Below are 14,181 nucleotides of genomic sequence, written 5' to 3'. Positions count from 1 at the left end.
TACGGGGAGAAGCAGGAGAATGGGGTGGAAAAACTTATCAGGCATGATTGAATGGCGGAGCAGACTCGATGGGCCGAATGGCCTAATTTCTGCTCCTATGTCTTATGGCCTCTTATAAACAGATCCTTGGTTCATAATGTTCTCTCAGTACTGCATTGAACTGTTAGCTGGATGTTGTACTCAAACATTTGGAATGGGATTTGACCTCAAAACCTGCCAACTCAGAAGGAAGAGTTGCTACCCAGAACCACAGCTGACGCTGGTGTAGGGAGTGCATGTTGGGTGGTGGTAGGGATATTATAGTTTGTTATCTTGGCTAGACATTAGGGAGAGATGGCAAAATGGTTAGCAACCTCTGTGCAGAGGAGAGAGTAACAACTCACATTGCTTCCCACACAGTACTGGGTTCAGGGGAAAATTGGGAGATACCTGGTTGTGAAAGCTTTATAGTCCACAGGGAAATGTTATATTTTGCACTATGCGAAGACTTGGAAGACAGCCGTTTAAAAATGGAAAACTATTTTGCAAGTCAGTTAAAGATAAGTTAAGTGTGAGGAAGCATGGCAGCCAATTCGTGCACAACAATGTCCCCCCAACAGCAGGCTGATAATGATCAGCTAAGACCATAAGACGTAGGAGCAGAAGTAGGCCATTCGGCCCATCGAGTCTGATTTGCCATTCAATGAGATCATGGCTGATCTGATAATCCTCAATTCCATTTTCCTGCCTTTTCCCCATAACCCTTGGTTCCCTGACTGATTAAAAATCTGTCAATCTCAACCTTGAATATACCTAACGACCCAGCCTCTACAGCCCTCTGCGGTAAAGGATTCCACAGATTCACTACCCTCTGAGAGAAGAAATTCCTCCTCATCTCTGTTTTAAATGGGCGACCCCTTACTCTGAGATTATGCCCTCTGGCCCTAGACTCTACCACAAGGGGAAACAACCTCTCAGCATCTACCCTGTCAAGCCCCCTAAGAACCTTATATGTTTCAATAGGGTCACCTCTCCTTCTAAACTCCAATGAGTACAGGCCCAACCTATTCAACCTCTCCTCATAAGAAAATCCCTCCAGCCCAGGATCAACCTAGTGATCCTTCTCTGGACTGCCTCCAATGCCGGTATATCTTTCCTTATATAAAGGGACCAAAACTGTTCACAGTATTCTAGGTGTGGTCTAACTAGTGCCTTGTATAGTTTTAGCAAGACCTTCCTATTTTTATACTCCATTCTCTTTGAAATAAAGACCAACATTCCATTTGCTTCCCCATTACCTGCTGAACTTGTATGTTAGCTTTTTGAGATTCATGCACGAGGACCCCCAAATCCCTCTGTGCTGCAGCTTTCTGCAGTTTTTCTCCATCTAAGTAATATTCAGCTCCTCTATTCTTCCTGCCAAAGTTTATAATCTCATATTTTCCCACATTATGTCCCATCTGCCACATTTTTGCTCACCCACTTAACCTGTCTATATCCCTCTTCAATCTGTTTTAATGATCACAATACAGCCATATAATCTTTTACACGACCTGAAAAAACAGACAGGACCTTGGTTTAACATCTCATCCGAAAGACAGGTCAGATGCTTTGATGGTGTCCCACTGTTCGGCTTGCGAGTAAGAAGAAAGGAGAAGCTGCCATACCTACAGAATTTTCACTGTCAGGAGCAGAGGGGAGAAGCAACAGAGAATGAACAATCACATGCTCTACCTTTATGGCGGTGACACATTCCTGCATGCTCTCTCTCTCCGTCAGATTTACTGTGTTCTTTATCTATGTGGATCCTGCTCAAGGACACGTTTGGAGAAAAGGACTTTGAACAAAAGAAAGACAAAATAAATCAATGCTCAGATTAAACATGTCAGAGAAACAACACTAGCAAAGAAAGCACAGTGAAGACGAGATAAAATAGATAAAGAGGATGTACTTAAAAGGTTGGCAGTCCTCAAACTAGAAAAGTCACCTGGTCTGGGTGGGATGTACCCTAGGTTACTGAAGAAAGTAAGGTGGAAATTGCAGAGACTCTGGCCACAATCTTCCAATCCTCCCTGGGTATGGCATAGTGCCAACTGACTGGAGGATTACAATTGTACCCCCTGTTTGAAAAGGGGGAGTGGGATTAGCCTAACAAGTACAGGTTAGTCTGCCTAGTATTGCTGAAAAAAGACATCTTGTCGAAGCTTTTCATCTTACGCTCATCAGGACAATTGCAAGAATACCAATGTCAGGGGAAACGACAACTTTATACAGTACGAGAAGAGAGTGTTGATTGATTGACAGATGGACTTTGATTGGTAGAGGCGTTGCCATGGAGAATGCACCAGTTAATGGTGACTGATAGCATTGTTTGAAATTTAAACCAGGCAGCTTGACTCTGGTCAAGGCATTGCCCTGAGACCCCTGAGGGGGGTGGGGAGAGAGAGGGGAGGTTGGGGGGGTCTTAATGAAGAGCCCAATGTGGAAAGAGGAGCCCTTGAGGAAGGCGCCACCCCCCTACCACCCCTCCTTTCCACCTGAGGCCTGGGCAGGGCAACTCGCTGGACTTCTCCTCTGCCCCGACCTCCTCTCGCCAGCCTCAAAATCGAGGCCAGGTAGGAAGTGGCCCTTAAGCATCCATTAATTGGCCACTTTGAGGACCTCAGTTGGGGCAAGGATAGGTGGGATAACCTCGGACAAGTCGGAGGCGGGTGGGAGGATAGTGGGAAAGCAACCTGGGTAATTTAGAGGGACCCCCACTTGCAAACCCATCCAGCAGGGGGCCATTAAATTCTGCCCAGAAACCTATAGACCTGAAGTTTGTGCTAAACCATGATTTACAAAGTTAAATATGCATCCTCAGTGATACTTCAGTGCTGGGACAGAATAACCAAATATTTAAAATGATGCTGTATATGGACAGCAATGCGATAGTGTAGAGGCAGCTTTACTCTGTATCTAACCTCATGCTGTACCTGCCCTGGGAGTGTTTGATGGAATGGTACAGTGGGAGTTCAGTCTGTATCTAAGACATGCTCTTCCTGACCAGGAGTACTTGATTGGACAACGTAGAGAGAACTAAATTCTGTATCTAACTCCTGGTATAACAGCCCTGAGATTGCTCAATGTGTCCATGTAGAGAGAGTTTTAATGGGCAAATAAACCATTCCATTCCAAGAACTGGTGCCCTGAAAACTGACTGTACAATTGAGACTTGTTTCCTTGGTGGAAAGAAGGCTGAGAGGAGATTTGAAAGAAGTATTCAAAATCATGAGGGGCCTGGACAGGGTAGATGGGGAGAAACTGCTCCCATTGGTGGAAGGATCGAGAACCAGAGGGCTCAGATTTAAGGTGATTGGTAAAAGCAAAAGTGATATGAGAAAAATCTTTTTCACACAGAGTGGTTATGGTCTGGAATGCACTGCCTGAGAGTGTGGCAGAGGCAGGTTCAACTGAGGCTTTCAGAAGGGAATTAGATGATGATTTGAAAAACAATCTGCAGTGGTGCAGGGAGAAGGCAGGAGAACTGCACTAGGTGAAATGCTGAGAGAGCCAGTGAGGACACAATGGGCCAAATGGCCTCTTTCTGCGCTGTAACAATTCTGTGATTCTGTGAATTTGAGAGCATTCTTTTCATCATGCCTGTGATTCCCCTGTCTCACCTTGAACATCGATGAAACTAAAATACAAATGATAGACATCCATTCATGCTTGGACTTTCAACAGGATGTCTCCTGCCAGGACAGTGGCAGAGAAGTGGAGAAAACCCCAGGGAAAAGGCAGGAGATCAGGAGGAACTTGTACAGAGAATCCAGGTATAAAAGCATATAACAATTCACAGAATCACCAGATTGTTACTCTAGTAACTGAAGGTATAGCCTGTCTTGCTGTCTATCAGGGGTCATGTGATGTTCTGAGAGGCTTCAACCAATGAGCCCTAAGTGCAGGCAATCTGGGAGGTTGGGGCTCCCTGACAAGAGTGCTGATCGAGCATGTAGCACCTGAAAAGCTCTCTGTAATAAAGTTGATCTGTTTCTTGTTGAAACCTGTCCACTCCATCAAGTCATTACATTTGGCGACGTGGGTAAAACAGCTCCGATGCTGCGCCTCACCTTGGCCAGGATATTGAGGTAGCGCCCGCTCGCTGATGTGCAAAATGATGCAGGATGACATCGGGTGGAACTCCCGACGTTACCTCACCCCGCGTCATTTCCACTTTCCGGTAGGCGGGGCTGCAGCCCGATCAGCTGTGCACCCGCCGACCTGTCAACGGCCTATTGAGGCCATTCAAAAACTAATTGAAATAATTAATGGACCTTAAGCCTGGCGGGCAGGCCGGGAACCCTGGCGGGCTTCAGATAAAACATGAAACCCCATCCACGGGTGAGATGTAGTTTCATGTGGGTTTTTAAAAATTTAATAAAAGTTTGAATAAAAGTGATGGACATGTCCCAACTCAAGTGACAGTGTTAGATGAGGGGACATGTCAGGGAAATTTTATTTTTGTCCATTGACCATTTTTGAATTTGGTGCTGATCTCCCTGAGGCAGCACTTAGCCTCAGGGAGGTGAATGCACTCTTTCGTGCACATGCGTGAGAGAGCGCACTCCCAGCTTAGGGAATTCCCTCCCCCACCCGCACAGGGAGCGCATCTTGGCGGATGTCACGCTGGGCGGGCCTTAATTGGCCCACGTAAATTGGCAGCGCGCCCCTGATTGGGGGCTCCGATCGGAGGTGCGCCTGCACACACCCGCTCCTGCACTTCCCCCCCAACGGGGGGAAATTCTTCCCCTTGTTACCGTGAGTACATCGAATCTTAAGAAAAAGGAAAGACTGCTCACCAGTCATGCCGCTGTTTGGCAGAATCAATCCTTATGATGTGACTATGGAAGACTAGAGCCTGTATGTAAAGCACCTCGGGTTTTATTTCATAGCGAATGACATTACTGTGGAGGAGAAGCACAAAGCCATCCTTTTGAGTGTATGTGGCAGTAAGACAAAGAATTTCATTTGCAACCTCACGGCTCTGAGAGCGTCCAATTCTAAGACCTATAATAAATTAGTGGGTCTCATGAAAATACTCTTCCAGCCGAAGGCATCCATAATAATGCAGCATTTTAAATTTAATTCCAGAGTTAGGGCCCTAGGAAGGTCCTTTGCAACCTATGTAGCGAACCTTAAGCAGCTGACAGAACACTGCATCTTCGGGGACACATTAAATGATATGCTGCGGGACCGATTGTGGAGTTCAGGATGACGCAATACAGCGCCATTTATTTGCCGAGGTTGACATCAGCTTTAAACGCACCTTAGAAATCTCCCTCGCCATGGAAAGTGCTTTGAGAGACTCACAGGCTTTGCAACTTATACAACATAGCACTGTTCTTCATGTGGGCGGGAACCTACTGCATAAACCAGAGATACAGCAGCAAAGCAAAATGTAATGTCCGCTGTTAGAAATATGAGAAGGCCTAGTAGAAACACTTTAGCAGTGGCTCCGCGATTAATTTGTTATAGCTGTGGAGGTGACCACGGACAGGACATCTGTAAATTTAAGTAGGCAGAATGCCATTACTGCCGTAAGAAAGGTCACGTAGTAAGGCAATGCAGGGCAGTCGAAACAGCCCATAAAGCAGCAAACCAACATGATTGAATTAAAAAATACAGCAGAACCTGAAGCTGCGGATACCGACATTTATTCCCTGTATAACGTAACCGCTGCAAAAACTGAACCTATCACTGTCACAATCCAAGTTAATGAGAAGCCACTAATAATGCAGGTGTATGCGGGTGCCTCAACTACAGAGGTGGGACAGAACATTTTCAAATACTTTGAATGAAGGTAGACAGCCAATAAACCTGGAGCGGACAACCGCTAAATTAAAGACATGCACTGGAGAATCTATTCAGGTAAAGGGCATCGCCACAGTACCAGTGTTTTATAAGCAACAGACAGCCCAGCTGCCAGTGATAATAGGGAAAGGAAAAGGACCTAGTCTTTTAGGCCAAGACTGGTTACAGAAGGTCAAGCTTGACTCGTCTGAGATACTTCACCTGAAAACAGGAGGAGTTCCTGAACTGCTAAGGAAATACAATATGGTATTTCGGGATGAATTAGGGAAGTTAAAAGGTGTACAGGCCAACATATATGTGGATCCTCAGGCGACACCACATTTCTTTAAGGCCAGACCTGTGCCTTATGCCTTGAAGAAGGAGGTGGATGCAGAACTGTGCCAGTTATAAGAGCTTGGCACCCCCCCAACCTGTCCAATTCTCGGAATGGGCAGCACCCATAGTTCCAGTGGTTAAGCCAGACCAAACCATACGCATTTATAAAGTGACTAAGTAAGGCAGCCAAACTAGACAAGTACCCCATTCCAAGGATAGACAACTTATATGCAAAGCTGATGGAGGCAAGTCCTGTGCAAAATTAGATATGAGCAACACCTACCAACAATGAGAACTGGGTAGCATGTCAAAAGAGTATGTGACTATTAACACACACAAGGGTCTTTATCAGTATACTCGCCTACCCTTTGGAGTATCGTCTGCATGTGCTTTCTTCCAGAGAACAATGGAGAGTCCTTTGCAAGGACTTTCCCGAGTGGTAGTATACTTAGGTGATGCAGTATAATGTGGATAAATGTGAGGTTATCCACTTCTGTAGCAAAAACATGAAGGCAGATTATTATCTGAATGGCTATAAATTGAGAGAGGGGAATGTGCAACGAGACCTGGGTGTCCTCGTACACCAGTCGCTGAAGGTAAGCATGCAGGTGCAGGAGGCGGTAAAGAAGGCAAATGGTATGTTGGCCTTCATAGCAAGAGGATTCGAGTACAGGAGCAGGGCTGTCTTGCTGCAATTATACAGGGCCTTGGTGAGACTACACTTGGAATATTGTGTGCAGTTTTGGTCTCCTTATCTGAGGAAGGATGTATTTTCTATAGAGGGGGTGCAGCGAAGGTTTACCAGACTGATTCCTGGGATGGCGGGACTGACATATGAGGAGAGATTGAGCCAGTTAGGATTATATTCACTGGAGTTCAGAAGAATGAGGGGGGATCTCAGAAACCTATAAAATTCTAACAGGACTAGACAGGGTAGATGCAGGAAGGATGTTCCTGATGGTGGGGGAGTCCAGAACCAGGGGTCACAGTCTGAGGATACGGGGTAGACCATTTAGGACTGAGATGAGGAGAAATTTCTTCACCCGGAGAATGGTGAGCCTGTGGAATTCGCTACCACAGAAAGTAGTTGAGGCCAAAACATTGTATGTTTTCAAGAAGGAGTTAGATATAGCTCTTGGGGCGAAAGGGATGAAAGGATATGGGGAGAAAGTGGGAGCAGGCTATTGAGTTGGATGATCGGCCATGATTGTAATGAATGGCGGAGCAGGCTCGAAGGGCCGAATGGCTACTCCTCCTATTTTCTATGTTCTGATCACAGGGACAACCGAGACTGAACACTTGGCCAACCTGGAGGAGGTGCTAAGAAGGTTCATGGAAGCTAGCGTACGGTCAAAGAAGGAAAAATGCACATTTCAAGCACCTGAAGTTACTTACCTGGGTCACAGGGCGAACACCGTGGGTTTGCATTTGGTAGGAGAGAAAGTTCGGACAATGCACCCTCACCATCCAATGTAACCGAACTCAAGTCCTTCCTGGGTATGATTAACTACTATAGCCGCTCCTTGCCTTACTGTATCAGCACCATTACACTTGTTGTTAAAAAAGAATCACCATCGGTTCTGGAATTCACAACAGGAAGAATCCTTTGTGAAAGTAAAGAAACTTGTATTCGTCATGTTTATCGGTGCAATACGATCCATGGAAAGAGTTGGTATTAACACGGGATGCCTCTCCTTATGGTGCAGGAGCCGTGTTATCACATAGAATGGAAAATGGATCAGAAAGGCCCATTGGCTATGTCTTGTGAGCTCTCTCCACAGCTGAGAAGGGTTATTTCCAGCTAGAAAAGGAAGGTTTACCTTTGGTGTTTGGAGTGAAGAAATTCTACCAGTACCTACATGGACGACATTTCACCATTGTGTCGGACCATAAATGGGTTTATTCAGTGAGGATAAGGCCACTCCGCCAATAGCATCAGCAAGAATACAACATTGGGCTCTGATATTATCTACGTATGAGTATACTTTTATGTACTATCTCGGCTAACACATTGCAAATGCGGACGCGCTCAGTTATCTCCCATTGCCAGCTAGCATTATACAATCTCCTGTTCGACAAAAAGTTGCACTATTACTGAATTTCTTGGATTCTTCGCCTGTGTGTGAAGCAAATTAGATATTGGACGAACAGAGATCCAATATTATCAAAATCAGAGACTTTGTTTTGCAAGAGTGGTCAAATTCGCCTGTATCTGAATATGTGAGACCATTCCATGCCAGAAACACAGAGTTAAGTTGTCAAGATGGAATTTTGTTGTGGGGACCAAGAGTTATCTTCCCATCACAAAGTAGAGAACCACTCTTGACAGAGCTTCACAGTGCACACCCAGGCATATCAAAGATGAAAATGCTTGCGCAAAGCTATATCTGGTGGCCAGGCATTGACAGTGACATTGAAAGCATGGTCAAGCACTGTCTTCGTTGTCAGCAATAACAGAACTTACCTGTTCCAGCTCCCCTGCATCTGTGAGAGGGGCCTGTTTGTCCCTGGGTTAGACTATATATCGATTATATAGGACCATCCTTAGGAACCATGTTTTTGTTGATTGTAGATGCACATTCTAAATGGATGGATGTATATGAAGTCAACATCGAGTGCAATTATTGAGAAGCTGCAGCACTGTTTTAGCTTACCTGGCCTACCTGAAATTGTCGTTTCTGATAATGGTACAGCATTTGCCAGCACAGAGTTTCAGAAATTCATGAATCTGAATGGAATCAGACACATTAAAACAGCCCCTTACCATCCCTCATCAAATGGTTTAGCCGAGACAGCTGTACAAACTTTCAAGTCTGGTATGAAAAGTTATCAGAAGGTCCTCTAGAATCTCGACTTTCCCACTTTCTCCTCAGTTATCGTACACGCCACATTCGACCACAGGTTCAACACTGCCTGAATTGCTGATGAAACGCCACCTTTGTGCACAGTTAAGCCTGGTGTTTCAACATTTAGGATGAGAATGTAGAGCGGAATCAGAGTAATCAAAAGTTGAACCACAACATACACAGCAAAGCTCGCACATTCAGTGTAGGTGACATGGCATCCGTGTGAAATTTCAGAAGTGGACCTTGTTGGGTTCCTGGAACAATTGTCTCAGAGATTCGTCCATTAACTTTCCCAGTACAATTGGAAGATAGAATCATTCGTAAGCACATAGATCATATTCGTGCTAGAGAGACATTCCAACAACCAACTATTCCGCCTGTGATTAACCTCAAACCGTCAATTTCTGAGGTTACAGATCGACCTAGAATAGACACACCCGATGTCTCTGTAGAGTTGCCAAACCCAGAACTGTCACTTTCCAAACCCAATATCTCTGTAGAGCTGCCAAACCCAGAACTGCCGCTTTCCAAACCCAATGTCTCTGTAGAGTTGCCAAACTCAGAACTGCCAATTCCCGATTATGCATCTTGTGCTGCAGTTCCAGGTCCTGTTGATCCTGCTGAGGGAGCTGGTAGAGCTACGCCGCTCCAACCATATACGGAGTGCACCTCAGAGACTTGATCTTTAAGCAGCTGAAGTTGTATGTATGTGTTGTTGGATATTCAAATGTTTCCTTGTAAATAGAAATAGTAAAAAAAAAACTAAAGGGGGAGGAAATATAGTAATAACAACAACAAAGAAAAGTACAGCACAGGAACAGGCCCTTCAGCCCTCCAAGCCTGCGCCGATCATATTGCCTGTCAAACTAAAACATTTTGCACTTCCGGGGTCCGTATCCCTCTATTCCCATCCTATTCATGTATTTGTCAAGCTGCCTCTTAAACACCACTATCGTACCTGCTTCCACCACCTCCTCTGCCAGCGAATTCCAGATACTCACTACCCTCTGTGTAAAAAACTTGCCCCACACATCTCCTCTAAAGTTTTCTCCTCTCACCTTAAATCTGTTGACTCTTCCACCCTGGGAAAAAGCTTCTGACTATCTACTCTGTCCATGCCACTCATAATTTTGTAAACTTCTATCAAATCGCCCCTCAATCTCTGTTGCTTTAGTGAGAACAATCTGAGTTTCTCCAACCTCTCCTCATAGCTAATAACCTCCAGACCAGGCAGCATCCTGGTAACCTCCTCTGCACCCTCTCCAACGCCTCCATATCCTTCTGGTAATGTGGCAACCAGAATTGCACGCAATATTCCAAGTGTGGCCTAACCAAGGTTCTATACAGCTGCAGCATGACTTCCCAGCTTTTATACTCAATACCCCTGCCAATGAAGGCAAGCATGCCATATGCCTTCCTGACTACCTTATCCACCTGCGTTGCCACTTTCAGTGACCTGTTGACCTGTACGCCCAGACCCCTCTGCCCGGCGATGCACTTAAGGGTTCTGCCATTTACTGTATAATTCCTACCTGTATTAGACCTTCCAAAATGCATTACCTCGCATTTGTCCGAATTAAACTCCATCTGCCATTTCTCCGCCCAAGTCTCCAACCGATCTATATTCCGTTTTATCCTTTGACAATCCTCTTCACTATCTGCAACTCCTCCAACCTTAGTGTCGTCTGCAAACTTACTAATTAGCCCAGTTACATTTTCCTCCAAATCATTTACGTATACTGAAGGTATAGCCTCTCCTGCTGTGTATCAGGGGTCACGTGCTGTTCTGGGAGGCTCCAACCCATGAGCCCTAAGCACGGGCAATCTTGGGGGGACATGGTGGGGCTTCCTGACGAGTCCTGATCAAGCATGTAGCACCTGAAAAGCTCTCTGTAATAACGTTTACCTGTTTCTTGTTCAAACCTGTCCGCTCTATTGAGTCATTACAGTTACAGCACAGAAGGGGGCCTCTCAGCCTGTTGTGTCTGTGCTGGCTCTCTGAAGGAGCATTTCACCTAGTGCCACTCCCCTGCCTTCTCCCAAACCCCTGCACATTCTTCCTTTTCAGATAATAATCTAGTACCCTCTTGAACACCTCGATTGAACCTGCCTCCACCACACTTTCAGAGAATGCATTCCAGATCCTAACCACTTGCTGCATGAAAAAGTATACCCTCATGTTGCCATTGCTTCTTTTGCCAATCACCTTAAATCTGTACCCTCTGGTTCTTGATCCTTCCACCACTGGGAGCATTTTTTCCCCCTATCAACTCTGTTAGGACCCTCACGATTTTTGATTTTTTGAATTGTATCAATTCAGGATATTTCTGATGCAAAATAACCCAACACAAAAACAGGCAACAATTACACATCATCACCTGGTCCCCTGTTACCCTGTACACCATCAAATGCCAGGGTATGAGAGTGCTGTATGAAAGCAGGAAGTTATTAATAAACAGGTAGACCTTTTTTACCCAAAGGGTATTGGATGCGTGGAACAGATTAGTGGGGAAGGACAATGAAGCAATAATTAGAAATGGATTTGAGACAAAAAGATGAGTCATTTATAAGAATGGGATTAAGAGGTATACTGATCTGGTGAGGCTGATCTGTAAAAAAGGGCTAGGATTATTGGGACTATCAGCCTTGCCTTCTGTGCTCTAATGGGAAATGTTAGTGATGGGCAAACTCTTGTTCAATCATTTTCTGTCTAAGATTCACAGTCAACACAAAATCATTAATGTTATTATGTGGGGAAAACCAAACATTCAAAGGCAAAGTGTTCAACTCCAGGACTCTCATTCACTAGTATCCTTAAAAAAAACCTCTGAGCCAAACCTTGGTGCAGCCTGGCTTTCACTAAATCCCACAAATTTATCCAACCCAAACTACAACTAAGGCTCTTGGTTATCATTCACAATCTTATCCATCAGACCTGCCAGGGCCTGAGATCAAAGCAACTAGGATTGTCAAGACAGAAGAGGAAGCAGGTTAGGGTCTACCCAGGTTAGAGTTGGGGGGTGGATGTGGCGGTGGGAGCAGGAACAGTGAGGAGTTCATGGCTTAAATTCTGATTTTTAGTTCTTAATGATAGACATTCCTTGGAAACCTTTGTTAACGCTTTAAGGTTCAGAAGGTACCAAAGTAATGAAAATATGGATTCTACTTTTAAAACAATTGGATTTTTGCTGTTGCTTTATAAGTTTTTTGGGACACCCTACATAAAACTTCAACTATACAACAAATGAACATGGCCTAATACATGAATTATGGATGTGAGAATATTCATCAGTAAATGCCAAGTCTTACCTCTTTCATCTTCCTAAGCATCTTCAACCAGTGACTGCATTAAGGGAAGAGATAAAGAAGAGTGTTAGTGGAAGATGTCTATACCATGAAAGGATCCTATTGTGCAATGGGCCTGTGGATTCTGAGATTACTTGAAGGTTAAATTAACAGTGGTACAACATTAGATACTTCCATTGAGAGGCTCTGTTAAAAGCACAGGAAAGATAACAGCAACTTATTATTTCGACAAGTTAGTGCAATGCAGTGGGAGGACATAAGTCACTGGTAAAGCTAATTCTGGAGCATGTGGATTTAGAAAACCTGCCTCTGAAAGTGTTTAGATACATAAGAAAGAGTTCAGAAAGGAGCAATCAGGATGATTCCAAATCTGAGGGAACTAAATTATGACCATAAATGCAGATAATTGCACATATATTTTACTTGTAACAAAAGATCTAAGAGGAGACATTGTAGACATGTTAGAAAGAACTAAATGAATAGATGAGGTTGAGGTACATAAGCTCAGATAGAGCTCAAAGACACAATTCCTAAGCTTTGACTGGGCCGGAAGGATGTTTGACCTAATGGGGCCATCCCCGCTCTGTTCGGCCAAGGTAGCGCCTGAAGAATGATGACCCCCACCCCCAACTTCCTTCCCACCCTTTAAACACTCCCTCCCATCTGCCACACTCTCCCCACCTCCATTGGGCAATGGATAAGGATTTTAAAAAGTAGTTCGTTCTGGTACCATTATAAAAGGACCTAGACCTACTGAGAAAGGAGATGGAGAGTTGAAGATAATAGTCAATCCGTGTTTCACGCCAGTGGTGAAAAGGATCGAAATCTTAGGCTGAAAATCACTGTCAGGGTTAAGATCAGAACAGTGGCAATTGTGTAAGATTAGACAGCAGTTCAGGGGCCCTGGAATTCACACCCTTGTCAACCGCTGACACCCTCACCTGTTGCAATATTGCCACCAGGGTTAGGCACCAAATCGACAGCCCACCTGCCATATTTACTGAATAATTAATGGTCAACATGGCTTATTAAGCCTGATAATACACTACCCACGCTATAAAACATTTGGGATGGACAGCAAGGCGGGAACAGGAAGCCCGTTTTTTAAACTTAAATGTTTTAAAGGTGGGAAGGAAGTGGGGGGTGGGGGAGGTCACTCTTCAGGTGCTGCCCTTGGCTGAATGGAGAGGGGTGGGGGTGGCCTCATTAGGTCAAACACCCATTTCCTTCTGACCCTCTCCCTCCCTTAAACCCAGCCCCTCCCCACCGCCCCTCTACCTAACCTACCTAAACCCTCCTGGCCCAAGACCCTGGAGTTATCTGCTCCGGAGATCTATGGGCCTTGATCTTCCTCTTTTCCTATTGTCTCGGCAGCTGCCACTGACGCCTTCCTGGTGCTGCTGGGACTGATGATTGGCCGGCAGCTCCAGAGGCCGGGATTGGGGTGGAAATCCCACTCGCTCCTTGTTAATCGGTCTCACAGCGCTTTATGGCTGCAGGGCGGGTCAGCATTGAGCATGTTGGCTCCACACCAACATGGTTTCTACACGATGTTCTGAGTTTTGCAAGCACAGACCGGTTCAGTACAGTTAGTACTCTGCCTATTGTGAACATCCAAAGGGACGTGCTATTTGGTACAATCAGCCAGTCATGGGGACATATGGCTTAAAACAGCACTTGCTAAGCAATCCTGAGTGTGTTAAGAGTTACACTCGGGGCCACTTTAAGATTAGCAGTTAGGCTTGCAATGTGGCTCACTTACGCTTGCCAAGTATTCATACACAGGCAACAAGAACATGTCCAGGCATTGCAGCATTTTTGAATTAAACAAAAAATATGCGGGAACAATAGTTTTCTGGTGCATTCTCCATGGTAATGCCTC

General features: G+C 45.0%; 1 protein-coding gene across 1 annotated transcript in view; it reads right to left on the bottom strand.

The window, feature by feature from the left end:
* Positions 1-14,181, bottom strand: part of LOC144671325 (uncharacterized) — a 79,350-nt gene that overhangs the window by 3,812 nt on the left and 61,357 nt on the right. The window contains exons 3-4 of the mRNA XM_078533151.1: positions 12,303-12,336; positions 1,714-1,816 (exon numbers count right to left, since the gene is read on the bottom strand). Coding sequence (XP_078389277.1) covers positions 1,714-1,816; positions 12,303-12,336 — 137 coding nt within the window. The remainder of the gene's footprint in view (positions 1-1,713; positions 1,817-12,302; positions 12,337-14,181) is intronic.

The sequence above is a fragment of the Cetorhinus maximus genome, chromosome 32, assembly GCF_964194155.1.
Source record: "Cetorhinus maximus chromosome 32, sCetMax3.hap1.1, whole genome shotgun sequence".
NCBI lineage: Eukaryota > Metazoa > Chordata > Chondrichthyes > Lamniformes > Cetorhinidae > Cetorhinus > Cetorhinus maximus.
This window is presented reverse-complemented; position numbering and strand designations above follow the sequence as displayed.